General features: G+C 42.4%; 2 protein-coding genes and 1 long non-coding RNA gene across 3 annotated transcripts in view; 1 reads left to right on the top strand and 2 right to left on the bottom strand.

Annotated features, from left to right (window-relative positions):
* Positions 1 to 8: 8 nt before the first annotated feature.
* On the bottom strand, positions 9 to 3,321 carry fam98b (family with sequence similarity 98 member B). The gene is made up of 8 exons (XM_026151548.2): positions 3,160 to 3,321; positions 2,876 to 3,024; positions 2,661 to 2,783; positions 2,404 to 2,576; positions 1,738 to 1,818; positions 1,534 to 1,650; positions 1,260 to 1,427; positions 9 to 1,173 (listed from the first exon to the last, which is right to left on the bottom strand). The coding sequence occupies exons 1-8, from the start codon at positions 3,195 to 3,197 to the stop codon at positions 859 to 861; spliced, it is 1,164 nt and encodes a 387-aa protein (XP_026007333.1). The 5' UTR covers positions 3,198 to 3,321; the 3' UTR covers positions 9 to 858.
* Positions 3,283 to 4,006, top strand: LOC113011798 (uncharacterized). The gene is made up of 2 exons (XR_003270614.2): positions 3,283 to 3,404; positions 3,771 to 4,006. It is a non-coding gene; the product is annotated as an uncharacterized LOC113011798 (long non-coding RNA).
* Positions 4,007 to 9,657: 5,651 nt separating this feature from the next.
* The window catches only part of spred1 (sprouty related EVH1 domain containing 1), a 33,471-nt gene continuing 24,168 nt past the window's right edge, over positions 9,658 to 18,960 (bottom strand). Inside the window, exons 4-6 of the mRNA XM_026151827.2 lie at positions 16,187 to 16,233; positions 10,950 to 11,105; positions 9,658 to 10,809 (exon numbers count right to left, since the gene is read on the bottom strand). Coding sequence (XP_026007612.1) covers positions 10,123 to 10,809; positions 10,950 to 11,105; positions 16,187 to 16,233 — 890 coding nt within the window. The 3' untranslated portion in view covers positions 9,658 to 10,122. The remainder of the gene's footprint in view (positions 10,810 to 10,949; positions 11,106 to 16,186; positions 16,234 to 18,960) is intronic.

Here is an 18,960-nt window from a genome sequence, read left to right as displayed (position 1 = left end):
CATGATTGTAGAATTGAAAGAGGTTTATTAATTAAAAACAACAAGAAAAGGCTTCTCACCATTATATAAATAACTATTACAGGATCCTGGAAGGGGAAAAATAAAAACAGTCTCCTGTGCTTAAAGGGGCATACTGAAGTATCAATCAATGGAACTACAGTGTAGTTGTCCTCATTGTAATCAGGTTATTCAGATAGTAGTGGTTTCAGTCATCAGAGTCCATGCAGCATAGGGAGCTATTCATTTATAAAGGTCACATTTAAAATGCAGTCATCATTTTAAAAATCCTTCAATCCATCTGCCTCTTAATATTCCAGATGTGCAAATTTACAGTAATATGCACAAGAGGCACGACATTACATTTTGTTCTGAAGCATGGATATGGTATATGTGCTGAGCAATGTTAAAGATACAGGCTGTGTCCAACTACTGCAACACTAAATACTTAACACCTGAACGCTGCAGAATGTGTTTTTGTTTTTGTAGTATATAAAAGGATCTCAGCTGGATTTATCATTTAAAGTCACTTTGCCAGTGTTTAGAATGCAGTCTTCATTTGGAGTGTAACTGCAATATTATGGCCACAGTGTTTGTGTTTGCCACTTTTGTATGAGTGAAAACTCATGTACTGAGTGCTACTTTCACTTTAAAAACACTGATGACAATAGTGAGGGGGGGGGAACGATGAGCACAGATAAAAGCTTAAGGTTTTCCACCCAATACTGACAACCATCCATCAGCTTTTCATCCATAAAAACCAAACAAACAGTTGAGGTCATGTGAAAAACTACGTCTAGTGTCGCAAGAAAACAAAAACAACAACAAAACCCAGCAAAGGACAATGAGTGGAAGCTAATACTAGTACCGTCCTCGCTTCCCTCCGTGCCCACTGTGTCCTCCGTAATCTCCGTGTCTGCCGTGTCCTCCTTGATTCCACCCACCTCCTCTCCAACCACCTCCACCCCCTCCTCTTCCTCCTCCTCCCCATCCACCTCCACCACCTCGTCCTCCTTGTCCCCAGGCTCCTCCACCTCGTCCCCCACCACCACCGCCACGTCCTCCCCAGCCACCACCTCCGCCATCTTGTCTTTTCTGCCAGGGGGGCATCTCAGGAGGCGGGGCTTCGATCTCTGAGGGACGTCCTCCTCGATCTGGTACTCTTCCCATCAAGATCTGCAAAAACAGGTTAAACAGAACGTCTATGAAGAAAACGTCCAAATCGGCCCAACTATTCTGACCGTGGGAAACGTTTGCTGCACCTTGTTGACAGCACAAGCGGTCTTCTCCCTGCTCGAGCCGCTGCTGGTCTTCATCACATTGCAGAGATCTTCTCTGGCAGCCAGCAGCGCCGCTATGTCCACAAAGGACTGAGGCCTCAGAGAGTGTCTCTTAGGCTGGTAGGCTCCTGCCATGCTGTCCACCTTCACCTAAAACACAACACAACTATCTGAATGCTTCCCGCTATTCGGCAAATAACCACAAAACATTCTTCAAACAAGCAGACGTTAGTTTGAAGTGTGACTGTAAACATACCTTGGCTCTGTCTGACCACCCAAATGACTGAACAGTGACGTCGAGCCGTTTGATCAGCATCCTGCGGCGACATTCGTACTCAGACGATAGAGTTGCGTTGATGCTTTGTAATTTTTCCTGCAAGCATTAAAAAGAGACCTGTAACAACAATACAACCAGATACATACACAGTACAGTGTAGCTACTAGCCGATCATATACATACCCACTGTTCACTACCGAGTGATTTCTTCAGCACTGGGTTTCCAACAGAGGCACCAGGAAGGGTTTTAAGCAAGTTTTCAACCTGTTAAACAAACAACAACAACAAAACGATCAAAGAGAGACAGTGATGTAAAAATACAATGATTAATGTATCACACACAACAATTTCCTCCTAACTTGCTATCTCAAGTATTGACAGCTAATGAAGCAATGCAGGAAGAAAATGTGTCGATGTCTGTCTGTGCCACCTAATAATAATGAGCAGAGAGTGCTACACATTTAAATTACACAGCCAAGAGGTTTTTTTTATGTGTTACTCTGATTATTTTGGAATGGGTGGGACGGTAGTTGCCTCACAGCAAGAAGGTCCTGGGTTCGACCACACCATCTCCCCAAGGCCTTTCTATGTGGAGTTTGCATGTTCTCACTGTGTCCGAGTGGGTTCTTATCTACAGCTTATAGAATACTTTTTTTAAGATTGCATCATGCCTTGTGTTAAAGAAGGAGGAGCAGATCTTTGTTCATTTTCTTTTTTTGTTTGATCGTTTTGCAATTACCGTAAAAGAATTGCGCACACTGCTACTACTATACATACATTTTGATCAGTAAATTGAGCCTTATTCTTGCTCATCCTAACTGAAATCACGTGCAGTTTAAACAGCCTCACCTTATTTTGAAGTTGAGAGAAAACTCCTGCGGCCTCCTGTCCCTTTGGCACAGGTAGTTTCAGAGTTTCACAGATTGCTGTGAGCTCCTGGTTCACTGGACTCTGGCCTTGTTTATCAGAGACTTGCCTGCTTCTCACAATCTGGGCGGCCTGAAGCTCAGAGCTTAAAAACACTGAAAAACAGACACAAAAATCTAATCTTCCTACTTACTTACAGTTTACAGCCCACAGAGTGGATTACACAGAATGATACATACAGACAAACTTGAGATGGTCTTTTGTTTTCTGCCCAGTGCCCTTGAGAATCCCTGAAACTTCACAGGGGCAGTGCAGCTCCCTCAGCAGACCACTCATCTCCAGCTGGAGGCTGTCCATATCGTCTTGGAGGAGAAGAGCAAACAAAACAGATGTGAGCGCAAAGATTAGACACTGTTTTTTAGATCAGATTAAGGTGAGAATGGATGCTGCTCACCTGGGCCTGAGGTGATGCTCTCCTCCAGGTCACACAGGAGCTTTAACCTGGCTGACAGCCACTTGCAGAGATCCACATATTCAAGCGACTGCAGGCCTCCTTCCGCGGCTCTGAGCAGCGCCTTCTCCTCAAGCAGAGGGCCGTCATAGCTACGGACCAGCACACACCACCAAAAGTCAAACACATCCAGGAGTTAGACGGGGGTCTTGGCTGCTTTATTTTGATTGAAAACACGCCGCAGGATGTGGAAGCTAAACAGTTATGCTAGCAATGACTTCGCTTACCCAAGCTGCTCTAACGAGTCCAAAATGTCACACTCCATCGCTGAAGCCGCGAGCTGTTTCACGCGCGTGTATCAACTAAAAACATGACGGCACAGGGGGCTTTAGCATCCATTCATTCCGTTATCGTGGATATCCGCCTCCACTGTGGTCCGACCAAGACAATGACCCGGAATGAAACGGGCGGATTTCAGAACTACGTTCCGCAACTTTGGTTCCGCCTAGGTTCCGCCAGTTTTAGCAAAACTGTAAGTAAAGCGTGTCTATTAAAACAATAAACTTTGTGCATTGATGTCGGAAAATAGATGACAAATACAAATGCTAACATCTAATCAGCCAATTATATGGCAGCAGCTCATTTAGGCATTTAGACCTATGACCAAATTTCGCATCAGAATGGAAGAGAAAGGTCAATTAAGGGACTTTGAACCCATGTCTAGGGTTTACAGGGAATGGTCCGAAAAGATTGTAGCTATAGATAAATGGCTCCAATCTTAACCTGGGGGTTGTCTTGTTTGTTTTCTTGTTCTTTCTTTTTTTTTTCACAAAAATTGGTTCTTTTATGTGCGTGTAACCTTTAAGTTTAGCTCGAATCTGTACTTTTGTGTGTAAAGCTCTATGTCCAGGCCCGGATGCAGGGGAAATGGACGAGACTGGTTCGAACCACCATCCAGTTCTTCCTGGTGTCGTTCTGTATGTGGGATACACGCGCGTCTCTGACTACAAACACCACCCGGGCGACGTCCTGGTGGGACTGCTGCAGGGCCCTCTCATCGCTGTGCTCACAATGAGTGCATTTCTGAGTCACTTTTATTGATGTTTATTATTAAAGCTGAGGATATTTATCCAATTATATAAGGTGAACACTTAAATCCTCTATTTTAAAGTGTAGATAAACATATGAAAGCATCTATAATGGGGCCATCAGCATCAGAACTGAACTGTCAGCCGACTGGTATGATGAAAGTGATGACGGCTGGATGCACCAAAGGAAGCAGCCAACATCATGGAGGCAGTGTGATGCTCTAGGGAATGTTCTGCTGGGAAACTTTGTCCGGACTTCCATGTGGGTGCTACCCCCCACCTAATGTTCTAGACCACTAACAACCACTTATGACAACTGCTTTTCCTGATAGTGGAAACCTTATTCTGCAGGATAATGATGAGTCTGTAATCCTATCAACATCACTGTTAATTATACTACTGCCCATCTAAGTGAGAATAATTCTTTTTAAATCTTAGCAAGTTCTAAAGATTTAAAAAAAAAAAAGAAAAAAAAAATCAGGAATCTTTTTGAAGACAACACGATGTTAAAAGGCCCTCTATATAGACAGAAAATTCTGCCTTCATGGCTTCTGAGAAACAGCTCACATTTCTATTGCATACCATTACCGGCAGACGTTGCTGTGAATTTTGTAAGAATTTAGCACATTGGATCTCTCAGCTGTTGATAAAGTCTTTTCTGCAGCGTCCTTTGCAACCACTGGCATCGACTCAAAGTAGAACAGCTACTCCTCTGTATCGAAAAGAGCCAGTTAACGTGGTTCAGACATCTGATTAGGATGCCTCCTGGCCATGTCCCATTGGGAGGAGATCCAGGACATGCTTGAGAGATTATATCTTTCAACTTGCTTGGGAATGCTTCAGTGTCCTCCTGGAAGACTTGGGGAAGATGTCTGCAGAGAGTGAGGTCTGGACATTTCTGCTTTGACTGCTGACCCATCAACACTGCCCCAGATAAGTGACAGAAGACAGATGAATCGATGGCTAGATGGGTTTTGGGCTTGAACTAGTTCTACATTTTGTGGTCCCACCTCACAACGTATAGAACCTAAAGGATCTGTTGCTGAAGTCTTGGTTGTCAATCTTCAGAGGTCCCCACCCATTTAATGTTGCGGTTCACTAAATGTATGTCTTCTTATATTTTGTCTTTCTCTATGCAACATTGTATATGTTGGCTGTGATCAAGAAATCAATCAAGCGCAGGCAAAAAGATTAAAACTCACCATTTTATTATGATAATGTTATTTGATATGTCAAATTACAAGTGTATGATGTAACATAAAAACAGTTACAAACATATGTATGCATATTTACATTATATTTATGAAAAGTAACAAGCTACATCTGTATAAAGAAAATACAACTATGACATGAGTTATTGGTACTATAAATTTTACAACAGATACTTGGTATTCTCGAACCATGATAATACCTAGACGTGTAGAAACCAATAAAACCAGAACAAGAGACGTTAAGATGGAAACTAGGATGGACGTGAGGCACTTTTTTGAGGTTGTCAGGATGTGAAAGCAGATGGCACTAAAGGGAAACAAAAAAAAAAAAAAAAAAAAAAAAAAAGATGCACAGGAAAAAGAAATGTGCACAAATAGAGAAAGTGAAAGAACGAAAAGTAAGAAAACAGGCAGTGTTTTACAGAATAGTTAAGAATAGTACCATTTATACTGCAAGTTTCAAAACACAAATGTCTTCCACTATTTAGAACTAATCACGTAAATGTTACATCGAGCGCTGTAAGATGAAAAAAAGCTTACGTATAGTATCATCAGTGCACCAAAGCATCGGAGAATTGAAACATAACCACTCAACTGCTGTAAAAAGTAACCGTTTTTAAAACAATACACTGAAGAGAAACAGGTTTATATAGCTTTTTTTTCATCTTTCTTAATCTACACAATGTCAAGAATGTACACTTGTATGCATTCCCAAAGATATGCACAGTTTCCAAGATTGAAAGAGGATAAAAGACTAGCAGCAAAGTGGTTAAAACTGAAGTCTTTATATAATGCAGGTCAAAAAAATATATATATATTAAAGCGGACAGACACATGTTGCATATATAATACAGTACATGACAGGAAGTTGCACTGTGCTGGTTAATGCAGAATGAGAAGTGTTATTTCAGCATTCTCTACACTTTGTATAAATGCACGTCCTACATTTTGCTTCTCAGCCAGCAAGTTTTAATCAGGTTCATCAAACCTTGGTTCAGCTTGCAATAATGCAGGGTAATCAGATTACAATGGGAGAAAAAGACAACCAACCAAACATTTGGTTACACACACACCAACGCACATCGCCAACCTACCTGGAATCTAGCACGCACACACATACAAACACACAGCCGTGGGCACAATATAGTAACACTCTCGCACCCACACACATGCACAAGTGTCCACTTCATCACACAGAGCAATCAAACATTGCAAAACTGACCGTTGTCGTTATATGCTGTTGGAGAATTAAGGTTTAACAGTCGTTCATAGCTGATTTTCTCTGTCAACACAATAAAATTAGTGATTGTATCTAGCAGCTTTATACGTATGTGTTTTTTTTTTTAATTTTATATATATATATATATATATATATATATATATATATATATATATATATATATCTCAAACTTAAAAAACAAGTGGACTGCCACTACTGTACCGTGTTAGCACTATCCTTCCTTCTACCATACAAAACTAGAGAGGAACTCTATTAGAAACTCAATAGTCATTTCCATCACAAACGCCCTCTACTTTTCAATGTGAAATAATACTAAAAGGTGACCTATGTACAAATGCTGTCATTTCAAGCTACGGTATATGCTGACAGCAACGATAAATACAACTCCATCTTTAAAATTTCAAAGACAAAAAAAAGAAGAAACGAAAAAACAAAAAACTGGGATTATTATCAGTACTTAAATATAGTGTTACATATTTACAGGTGTTTGGAGTTTGGTACCAGGGGTTTGTCGTCTACCTATATATAGTATTTAAAATGTCCTGTCTAGTCACTGACTCAGTCCGCCAAGAGGTCAATGCGTTTCCCCACATTCGAAGGTTTGCATAGAAAGTAAAGGGAGCATTGGTTAGGGAGGAATCTGGAAGATAAATTGTTCTCTTGTACTACTAAGTGAGGTGTGGTTTCTCTCTTCTTTTTTTTTTTTTTTTTTTTTTTTCCTTTTTTGAGTGACAGGAGGTGGGAAAACATGCATATCTGATAATAACAGCATTTGGATGTTGTACCAAATTTGCTATTTTAAAAAAACCCCCACTGAGGTGGATTACACTTTGCAGTTAGGGAGCATTTGGGTTATTGCAGCCAGATGTCCAAACTAAGCTGTTCTTGTAGTGACTTTTATTCAAAGTTCAATTTTGAATATTCTGTTGGGTCAGACTGCCAAACAGTCCATGTAGATACTGTTTCCCAAAGGGTTTTAAATTTGGACATTTGGGTGAGGAGTGCAGGATAGTGTCTTTCTTGCCAAGAGTTAGACCAGAAGATTATCATCATTCACATCTGTTTACAAAATATGAAGTGTAGTTAAGACTGAAATGGAGGCAAACATAATCCATCTCCTGAGGTTACCAATTTACAGGTCATACCATGTTTGTGCAGTGGACTACAGATGTCGACATGCTGCCCTCGTCAACCGATATTGGCCTACCAGGAAATCCAATTGGACAATATTTCTGGTCATTAATTTTGGCTATAGCCCTGTCCATATATAAAGTGATTTTCGCTTGCCACCTCTCGCTTTGCAGCGGACAGCTGCTAGCAGACTTTTCAGACACTGGTTGCATAGGAAACCTTATTTCCTGCCCCATCTTTTGTCAGTCAGCAGTATCCCTTGCCATCCCATTGGTAGTTGTTTCAAATTGTTGCTTCTAGCCATTTTGCACCGCTAACTGTTATTCCATCTGTCATCACTACAAGACTCCGAATTTCACTGACATTCCATAATCCCTGGTCTCCACGCCGCCTTTTTTTCTTCTTCTTGTGAGTATTAAAAACAAAACAAAAAAAACCCCAATGTGATGAAGAAGATTTTTAACAGTCTTATTTAGGGTGAAGATTTCTTTGTTTCCCTGGACAAAGACGGAAATAAATAACAACAAAAAACACATTAAAATGTGGAAAAATATCATGCTGGCGTTGGCCAATTTATTTTTAAACATCCGTGCATCCATATGTAATTCATTTTTTTAAAAATGCGCTTTTTGATTACTTTTTTTTTTAATTTAAAGGGAAAAGGGATTCATGCAATTTAGAGATATCGGTTAGCTGCTTCCACCTGCTTTCGGTCTTCATATTAACAGAACGAGCGTCACTCTTCTCAATCTAACTTGGCAAGAAAGCCGATGAGTGCATTTCATTACTTTGTTTACTCTGAAGCCAGGGCTTCCAAAAGCAGGATGGTGGTCAGTACTGTTATGAGTCAAAGCCTGAATCACGTAGTCACTGGTGACGTTACGTAACATAAAACCACCTCTGCGTATGCAGACCTATGCACACACACACAGAACATCTCAGGGTTTAATAGCTGAGATGCTCAGCGTTCCCAAAACAATGCATTCATTCCTTCACTCGTTCGTTCATTCATTCATTCATGGAAGGAGTGGACTAACTTTCAAGGAACAATGTAATAACCACATTTGCACAACATTTGAAGGGGAAAAACAGAAAGATTCAGAGGTCAAACAAGGGAATTTAAGAGGGTGCTGCAACCAAAGCTTGGAGAGCAGTGCTTTAAAAAGAGGGTTGTTTTTTTGGTTTTGTCTCTTTTATTTTTAACCCACTAAAAAAACAAAACAAAACAAAAACAGGATTTTAACTTAATATATGAACAGGCTAATTCCAAAATCTGGAGTTTTATCAGTCAAAGAATAGTCTAATTTAAGTGCCATGTCATTTTAACCAAGGAGCACTGTAACCCCTTACCTCACCAAAACAAAACTTGCTGGTTGAGCAACATTTTAACACTCGATTAGGAACTAATTGTAAAAATGAGCAGGAAAATAAGAAAAGAAAATAACAACAAACAAAAAACCCCACCAATTTCACTACAGCAGTAAATAACTGGACTATAACTGAGATTCACTGAAGTAAATGAAACTGTTGTGTGTTGGTTTCTATTTATATGGTTCTAAAATGCAATTTTCTTATGAGGAACTAAAAATATATGGGGGGGAGGGGGTGTTTAATGTAGTGAAGTTGTTACCATATTTTTCCCTTCTAATCGTAGAATCGATCCCTTTATTTTGGAATGCAATCAAACGATCTAAATCACCTCAGGAAGGCGAGTTAGTCATTTTAACGTCTTTTAAATGAACTGTGCAAGCTGTGCCAAGGTGGACCTTCAAAATCAATCTGTTACTCTGCTTAAAAAAAGTGATGGAAAGGAAAGAAGGAAATCAAATGGCCAGACATCCACCACAGCAACTACTCTCAAGCATTAAAATTACAATAGAACACGGTGGTTAATATACCACAAGAATTTCAGAGGATTACCTTTACTCGGGGGGAATATCATTTTATAGTGCACTTTTCTCTGTCTAATAATTACATTGTCAGCGAATGCTTAAGCCATGAAGGAAAGGCCACTGTTACCTAACTGCAAATTCACAAACAAGCAAAAACATATCCCTTTTAGCATACCCAAACAGCAAGTACGGTTTTTCCTCAGCGCAGAATAGTTTTGATTTCTTTTTCTTTTTTTTGTCGTGAAGTCGTCGCTCTCTGTACAAAAGACAATTTTCCTTCATGAAGTTACACATAACTTGTACTAGAAGTCTGATATTTGTGGCCTGGCTTATGAGTGTGAATGTGAGAGAGGTGTGTGTTTGCATGTGCAGATGTGTGTAGTAACATCTCCAAGTCTATTAATCGTGACTTCTCCTCCTCCTCTTCTTCTCCTCAGCTTAAGCTCCTGAGCTTAGCTTGATGCTCAGAGCCCCCCTACCCCCCACAAAGCATATGGTTTTGTCCTCCGCTGCTGCTTGTCGGCGACAAACACAAACTGAAATCTCCAAAAGCCCTCAAAGTGGGGATCAACAACATATCACCCCGTCTGAGAGGGGAATGAAAAAAGGATGCCAGCTTATAATTTTCCGCTTTTATCCACTTCCTTTGTTTGCTAGCTTTGATGGCGTCCCAGTGTCCGGTGTCGGGTCACCCCGCGGCCTTGTGCTTGCCCCCACAGCAGCGGCAGGCCTCGCCACAGTGGTGGCACGCGCGCAGAGGCAGGTAGCAGCACATGCAGGGTGCGATAAACGAGAGCGCCACCAGGGCCAACCAGCGCAGACAGAACTGCTCGTCAGAAGTGTCACATGAACAGGGGTCTGAGAAGTCACCCTCTGAGTCAGACATGCAGTGATACAGCATGCTCTCGGCGCATAGCATACAGCTGACTTTGTAGATGCACTGTTTAATTGGGTCGGGGGCATCCTGGCACTGCCCCCGCCAGTTGTCTTCGTGGTTGAACATCTCCCGACAGTAGATGCACCGTGAACGCTCGCCGTCCTCTCGCCGCCGTCTGCTCTTTTTGGACTTCATGAGGGGCGACGGCTGAGTCTTGATGGCCGTGTCCTTGCCCAGCCCAAGCCCTATACCTGTTCCTATACCCATTCCGGGGCCTGAGTGGGAGTCTCCACCGGGGCCATCGGGGAAGAGGTACTCGCACTTCTTACTGTCCAGTTTGTGAAATGCAGTGGGGAAATCCAGGTCCTCACGGTCAGGTTCAGGTTTCCACATGACAGGGTGACGGTAGTCCTCGTAGCCACGGATGAGCACGTCTTTGCGTGGGTTGATGCGGACGATCTCTTCTTCATCCATGCGAAAACTGACACGGCGAGTTGACTTAAAGAAGAAAATCAAAAGAGGAATAAGTCAGATTGCTAGAAAGACTAGAAATCAACACTTTGTGGAAAATACTACATAAAAAGTACCTTAATTTAAAGAATTATATATTGATATAAGCCAGTAAGGCAAAGGCAAACCTGTGGAGGCAGGTAGCGCCTGTTGCTGGAGGGGAACTCGTCAAAGGGCTGGGCGCGAACGTAGCAGCCCCTGAATGGCTCGGTGGAGACGACATTGTTCAGAGGAGAGAAGGGCTCTTTCATCGGGGTACAGATGGAAGGAGGCTCATCACACACCTACAGGTATACAGAATCAGGTAAGTATGCGAAACAGGATGAAACTTAAAACATGTTCAAATTTCTTCCTTAGTAACACGTCACAAAGAAAATCTAGTGAATTAACACTCTGATGATGCAATAACAACTTTTGTAATTATTTTTAGTCACTCTGCTTACCAAAAAAATCTGCAAATTATCAATTTTTTTTTGTTAATCCCCCCTGAAAAAAGCCATTCTCACTTTTCACGATACTGCTTCACTGTTAAAAGCTCTAATGGTCAATCAGTTCAGTTTTCATGATTACAACAGCTTTGACTCAGTGTGTGTAGGCTGTCGTTTGTGTGTGTGTGTGTGTGTGTGTGTGTGTGTGTGTGTGTGTGTGTGTGTGTGTGTGTGTGTGTGTGTGTGTGTTCCACTTTAACCACCAGGGGGCATCCTGCACCCACGCTTGTCCAAATGACTGAGCTGTGTAGATGACTCAAGACCCTTCTGTTAAGAACTCAGAGTTCCCATCAGCCTTGCATGTGTTCCCACAAACATTTTAGCTGATGCAAAAATCTACAAACACTGGCCTAAAAAGGCTCTTGACAATGCCGAAAAAAAGAGAGATGTTGGAAACCATGCGCTGCAACGTGAAAGCGAACAATTAATTCCTTCCAACAATTACAAGAAGAAAGCTCACTGTTGACATCAATCGGCCTATAAATAACATCTTGTGAATGACACAGAGGACATCAAATGCAGGAAAAATATTTTTACACATCTACAGAAATTATATTTAAAAAAGGAGCCTCCAACAGCAATAGCCTCATACTTTAAGTACTCATGGCAACAAAAATCAAAAGCAGCAGTGATTTTCATGATTCATGCATGCAGAGGTGATGAGAGTTGGGGGAGGATAGTTATTATGTTAAGAGCCTTGTGATATTTTGTGGAGCTTGATTTCAGTGCAACTATGTTCACAACTTCCAGCTTATTCAAACGTTCACGCGAGATACGGGAAAATAAGCAGAACTGTGTACCGGTCGCCCTCAAAACGAGGCTAAACTTCACATTCACGGACGTGCCTGCCTATTTCTAAACGTTCCTGTGATGTCTCAAAGTGACCCCGCTAAACTGAAGGTTCTTTCTCTCTGCGTGTCGCAACCGAAAATACACAAACACAGATGGATGCATGCCGAGGCGTCTTCGAGTTCGATCGGACCGTATTCGAGCCTCGTATGCACTGGCTAGCTGACCCTCTTTTCCCCCCCCCACACACATCTCGACCTCATCAAAGCAGGGTTAGTCCTCCTCTCTTCTCCTTCTCCCACCTTCTCTCCCTCTCTCTTTTCTGTGTGTGGAGGTGGTGCTGGCTGTAGTTAGTCAGTGCCGTGTGTAAAGTAGCCCACGCCAGTGCTTTAACGCACAGCGGAAATCTGGTTTGCTCCCAGCTGCTGCTACAGTAATTACTGTCCTGTGGTTGCTAAGAGATGCTTCCTTTGACCCCCCTTCCCTCCACTAGCCCCCTACCCCACCCACCCCACAGACTGCTAACACATGGTCTGTGTGCGTGTGTGTGACTTTGTTCCTTCATTGCCTCCAAACATACCAAGTGGTGCAACACACATCGACAGCGTCTGCAGGGGAATGTGAGGAACAGGAGACATTGGAGGCAGAGGGAAGAGAAAGAACAGAGCAGGAAAAAATGAGATTGTGTTGTATTTGTGTGTGCGCGTCTGAGAGAGCTGGAGCGAGAGAGAGGGGGGAGAGGGAGCGAGAGGCCAAAGAGTCTGCCGAGGGAATGTCATAAACCAGCTCCAGCTGGAGAAATGCAGCAGAGAACTTAAAAAGCCAGATGACAGCTGTATGTGTATGTGAGAGAAAGAGAGAAAGGAGCGAGGGGCGGCGGGGCAAATGGGAAACAGACTTGGGCTTCCTTTTAAAGTGCTAGCCCAAGCCCCCACTATTCAAAGGCATGCGTGGGGGCCAATCTGGAGCTGATCTGACCCTAGAGATGTGGCTGTTTGAGGGAGGAGACGAGAAGGGGGAGGAATGCAGAGAGGGCGTTGTAGGTGGTGCGGAGCCACGGGCAACCTGGCTCCACACCAACATCAGGGATCCATGCACTTCCGCCCTCAAAGGCACAGGGGTTGAGGACAGGGAAGGCTGGCCCACATACTAAAAGCTTACGACACACACTTCAACAAAGCAAAGGAACGTTTTGTGTGCGTGCCTGGATATTTGAATGCAAACATGAATACATGCTTTACTTCTCTATGAGCTTGTTTCTCACAGGCTAGAAAGAAGCCTGATGGGTGCTCATCTCTGGGTCCTGCCAGCTTAAAATAAAAAAATGTAACATTTTAAAAAAGCCCACTCCTGATGTGTCCTAAAGGAGTGGTTGGCTGTTTTCGGAAGTGAGTCTTTATTTGTAAGAATGAGGTGAGATGTATGTAACCAACTTCTGGCCTGCTGAGTTACATCAATCTACAAATACATTTTTGTAGATTTTTGTCAAATTCACAGCAAAAGAGAATAAAAGGCATATTTCATAAAATGTCAAATGGCTACTTTAAATTACTTTTCTTCACAGCTTAGAGATGTCTCATAGAAAACGACATCATCGGTCAGAATGAGGCTGTGAAACTCACTGGCCAACAAAACCCATGTGTACAAAACAGATAAGAGAAAACTTCCTGCCAGTTCTAAATTAGATGTGGATGTTTTCCTGTGGTATTCGAGAAAAGAAAAAAAACAAAAGAACAAAAAACCCTCACATACATATTTTACTTAGTACTAGCGGAAGGACTGTAGCAGTACAGCATAATTCCTGGCAGTGGGTCATCACAGCTGAGTAGGGTGTTGTGCAACCACTTTTCTCTATGGGTGAAATATGTTGCATGTTCAGTGTGTGTGTGTGTGTGTGTGTTTTTTGAGTGAGAGGAAGAATGTGGTAAGCTTGTGAAGGGCATACATGTGGGTGCTCAGCCTCAGTGGGCAGGATGTGGGTGGAGAAGACCATCTTCAGCGCACGAACACTGACAGTTCACGCGTGTGTGCGTGCACATACACGACGCACACAAATCTTTGTAACAATGCAAGGCTAGGATGAATTCCAGCAAATTTTGATACCCGTCGATTTTTAGAGCCATTTAATCAAGGAACAAAAACAAGGCTTCATGGTACCGGTAACCTCTGGCATCTGTTTTTGGCACAAGGTCACAGCAAATCCATAGAGAGCTGCTACTGCTTCTAAAAAGACCTACCACTAATAAAAACTACACGTGTGGTCAACCAGGGGTGGGACAACATTTTGAAATCTTGATGCATCATCACACCGCTTCCTCTTGTGATACAATTATTAACATTCTGGTGCCAAATATTAGCAGAAAGTGCACACGCTCCAAATACAGCAACTAATCTGACTTACTAGAGTGATTATTTCATGACTCTGTGTGAAGTGAATGAAATTACTATCCATTTCCCACCTCTAGTGGTCATAACAATTTCTTTCTTTCTTTTATGCTTTTTTTGCATTTTGCCTTTTACACACCCACACATGGCAGATGGAGGGAGCCACAGAAAGGTTGGGAGGGGGTGACATGCAGCAAAGCTTCTGTACTTTTTTTTTTTTTGAAAGTCATCATTTATCTGCACAGACACTGACGTGACTTCGTGATGGAGCTTGGAGCCACACAGCTCGGCTAACACTTTGCTGTGTGGTGGTATTTGCTGCTTCTCTGGCCGCAGCCTCTGGTTCACTTCTCTTTTTCTGTAGCCCAGGTCTCTGACCGCAACATTCGGATGCCAAATCACCATGGTGACACCCTCGGTGGCTTGCTGAACACCCCCTTTCTACCCCTCTCTGGCTGCACCCCTTACCCCTCCTTCCCCCCCGCTGCCTAGCAACAGCGGTGCCATTGGATTTCCTGTATGTTCAGGCTGATTCCTTAAAGAGGAACTTTGCCACAAGAACTGGAACACCACTTTCTTCTCCATCACTGCTCTTCTAGTCTGCATCATGCAGATGGGCAAGTACAGAGCAGATCAGAGGTAAGTATAAGCCTCTGGGAGGTTCATAGCTAAAAATTTAATTCACATGAGGTCCAGCATGAAGTCAACAAGAGACCACAAACGTGGTTCTGTCTATTCCATATACAGTGTGCAGAGTGGAGGAAATGATCAGAGGTGAATCAACACACCTCAGTGTTGCACAACAGTTAATCATTATTATGTGTAGGGTTTCTTTACAGCACTGGCGCATTGGATTGCTTAACAGTGTCAGAGGCTTCTATACTGTCACTAAATGTGTCCTACAAGAGCTGCCCTTCCTACTAATGTGCCTTTATCAAATTTGCAATCAGAAGCAGAACAGGTGGGTGGCTGGCTTTCCTGTAAAAGGACAGATATCTAAAACAAATTACCAAGGGTGTGTTGCCTTGAACTATACACCTGCTGCCTTTCTCTGCTAAAGAGAACGTGACATTCTTAAACACACATGGTGACAGTCAACCGCTGTGCAAAGGCACTGAGTGTTGTTGTTGGTACAATACATGGTGCATGCAGTTATTGTGTACAGGTTTAGTTGGTCCCAAATTTAGTTAGCTAAAGTCAGAGTCCTATCTTCACGCAAAGGAAGAATAAAGAGTCTTATGAGATGCGACCCTGACGTCAGCATCATGGAGAGATTAGCTTAAACAGGCTAAACGCGAGTTCACAACTATCTACTGAGCACCTTAAAGTACCTTGTTTTTTCAGCTAAGACAACATCAACATCCTAAAGCCTTATTTGACTAGTAAAGATGAATGCTCCAGGTGATAATATATCATCTTCAATCTCGACAAGACTGACAGCTGCAGAGTTAGAGTACACCACATTTGCTGGCCAACACCCAGCTTCACCTCAGGGTCTGGCTGACACTGGTTAAACATCTGTAAATCTCTAAGAACAACTGTGAGACAACAAAGGCAGGTGTCAGCACCTGGCTGGGACAGATCAGACCCCAACCAAACATGTGGATCATGTCATTTCAGAGTCGGTGACAAAGCAGAGAGAACTTCACTCTTTTCAGTCATAGCAACACAGGTTTTCTTTACTAAACCTTAATGTCACTCACCGGTAGTCCATCCTCTGGATTATCGCCCTCCCCAAACGGTCGACAACCTGAAAGAGAGAAAGGTACGAGAACTCAACAACAGCTCAAAGAGGCAAAGTATACAACACAAAACTCTCATAGCTAAATTTGATTGACAAAAGCAAGGGAAGACTAGAGGGTAAAAATTCAAAGAACCCAGGCGACAACCTGCGTCAGTCTGAATCTTTCAGCAACTTCCTTCTACCAACAAAATATTTCTATTTGTTTGTTTGTTTCTCAAACTGTTCCCCCCTAAGCATGGTTTAAAGTTACCACGCTGACTCTTGTCGGGCCGGAATAGTTCAAGACTTCTGCTTTCTTCTGCCTGTGGCCTAATGGGGAAATGAAAGCTGCTTTGTGTTAGTGGGGTTCACAGAAGTTAATAAAATAAGCATGCAGAGAATAATGTAACCGTGACCTCGGCTAAAAACCCACGTGCCATTTTCGCACCCCAAACACCTCAGTTACCAAGGTGCAGGAAAGAGCTAACGTTTTTCATCACTGCACACATTACACAATCTACAGGAGAAGTCAATCTTAAGAAAGACACGTACACTACTTATATTTTCATAGTGTTTTGCTGAACACTATTGTCACAAACATCACTTTTAAAAAGAAAACATTTTAATGGTGCTTATGTCAACAATGTGAAATAACTTGTTTAATGTATGCAGTCTGAATATTTTTTTTAAAGCTTGGTGAAGGTGTAATTGAATAAAGTCTGCCAATTTCCCTGCACATAGTCCAGTGAAGTCTTGAGGTTTGTCAGATCACAACAAGCAGAATGCAACACCACCGTTTTGTGACATAAGATAAAAACTTTTCTTGGAATAAACCTACATTTTTAGTATGTGTAATATATGGCTGTTAATGTAACCAAATCCAAGAAAAATAACCAAAAATAAAGCATTACACAACTAAAAGATGCCACCAGTTAACCACTCATTCGTGCAGGTGTGTGTTGCTTTACAGACAGCAGACATTTACTCTTACAGAACAATAATTGAAGTAAATCTGAGTTAATATGTGCATAACGTTGTATAAAGAACTGTTAAATCACATTTAAAGTTAATAATTTGATAATATTCACCAGGTAATATCATCAGAAGTATAAAATCTAAAAGCTGAGTTCAGAACGATGAGTTATACCTATGCACTTCCAAGCATATGGTCAGAATTAACATAAAATGCAGCCATTTACTAAAAAATATCAGTGCACAGGTACAGCCAATCAAATTATTGTGGTTTCAGTCAGCTTAAATTAACACATAAAAACCACTGATGAAAGCACCAGCTTATACATTGAAAAAAATAAATTAAAAAAAAGAATCAATGTTTAAGGACATTTCAGTTTGGCAATGCTGTAGAAAGCAAGAACAAAACTATCTGAATGTGGGGAGGGGGGGGTGGTGAATATATTTGCACCCAAGGGGGAAAAATAGGTTCTTTTTCAACTTTGGTTCACTTATTTAGGCTGAGGCTGAGGCTTTATTTAAAGCACTGAGGCATCAATCTTCCTGTCTGCATTCAGAGAGAGAATGCAGAAAAACACAGTAATGTGATCTCTGTCACAGAGAGGACAGAAGAATTCACTGAGCTTGTGTTAGACACAGTCTGTCCATCAGTCTGTCTGTCTGTCGCTGAGTCACATGGAGAAAGGTGTGTGTGTGTGTGTGTATGCATTTCTCCACTACTGAGAGAAAGAGGCCTCCTGCAGCCCAACTCTGGCAGCGCTGGGCCACAAAGCTGCCTGAGCCATGTGCCTGACGTTGCCATGGCAACAGAGGACTGCAAGACTGATACACACGTGTGCGTGCACGCAGATACGCGTGCGCACACACACACGCACACACACACAGACGCACACACACACACCCTTCCTGCCTCTTCTCTCCCCCACACACATTCACGCAGCAGTCCAGCAGCAGAACGATGCAACTGGAATACAGAAGAACTGAGGAGAGGCATTACACAACACTGGCAGAATACAGAAGATGCCAGGAGAGAGAGGAGAACGGAGGGAGGAGAGGACAGCAGGGGTGGGAGGGGGGAGAGAGAGAGAGAAAGGCAAGGGAATGAAACCCCACCATCACCTGCTGTAGCTGACATTCACAGGAAGAAGCCGAAGCATTTATTAGCACACCAAGACTATACAGTCTCTGAATGAGAATCTTCACAATCACCCGGGCCCTGCTACATGAGATATCCATGCCTCTTTGCCATCTGATTATGTGAACAGTACTGAAACGGCCTCAAATCATGAATATCAGATATGTTACTGATATTTTGTTGTCAAACTGTGACAAAAGACCATAACAGCTTCCCAGCTCACATCTTCAAATGCCAACACCCCATTCAAAACAAAACCCCTCAGGTTTCCACACATCATTTTAGCGTACCAAAATAGAAGACATTTAAGAAACTGGGAGCGAATTTTGGTTTGTTTAAAAGAGACACTAATCATCCTAGAAGATGACCCTGTGATAATGAAGTACGCTATTATTGCCGGTTCGTTATCTTCATGTGAAATTTACAGGAAAAGCAGCTTGCAAAGCAAGTTCTACATGACTACCTTTTACCTAGATGGTGTGGACTTGTGCCCAGGAAGTTCAAATCTCAGATAAACGGCTGTGGGCAAGAAGCAACTGATGCTCAGTGGCGATAAACCTTTACAAATGTTCCGCTGTACCTCCTCTATGCTCCCCATGATTCCTGGGTCTAGAGTGTAAAGGATATTACAGCTCCTCAGCCAGCCA

This window comes from Astatotilapia calliptera, chromosome 19 (genome assembly GCF_964374335.1).
Source record: "Astatotilapia calliptera chromosome 19, fAstCal68.1, whole genome shotgun sequence".
Taxonomy (NCBI): Eukaryota; Metazoa; Chordata; class Actinopteri; order Cichliformes; family Cichlidae; genus Astatotilapia; species Astatotilapia calliptera.
This window is presented reverse-complemented; position numbering and strand designations above follow the sequence as displayed.

Bases quoted from the DNA above. Each gene is read 5' to 3' on its own strand.
- fam98b (XM_026151548.2), bottom strand. From the start codon at position 3,197: ATGGAGTGTGACATTTTGGACTCGTTAGAGCAGCTTGG. The intron at 1,819-2,403 runs GTGAGGCTGTTT...TTTGTTTAACAG, and splicing joins TCTCTCAACTTCAAAATAAG to GTTGAAAACTTGCTTAAAAC. The intron at 1,174-1,259 runs GTGCAGCAAACG...CTGTTTTTGCAG, and splicing joins CCGCTTGTGCTGTCAACAAG to ATCTTGATGGGAAGAGTACC.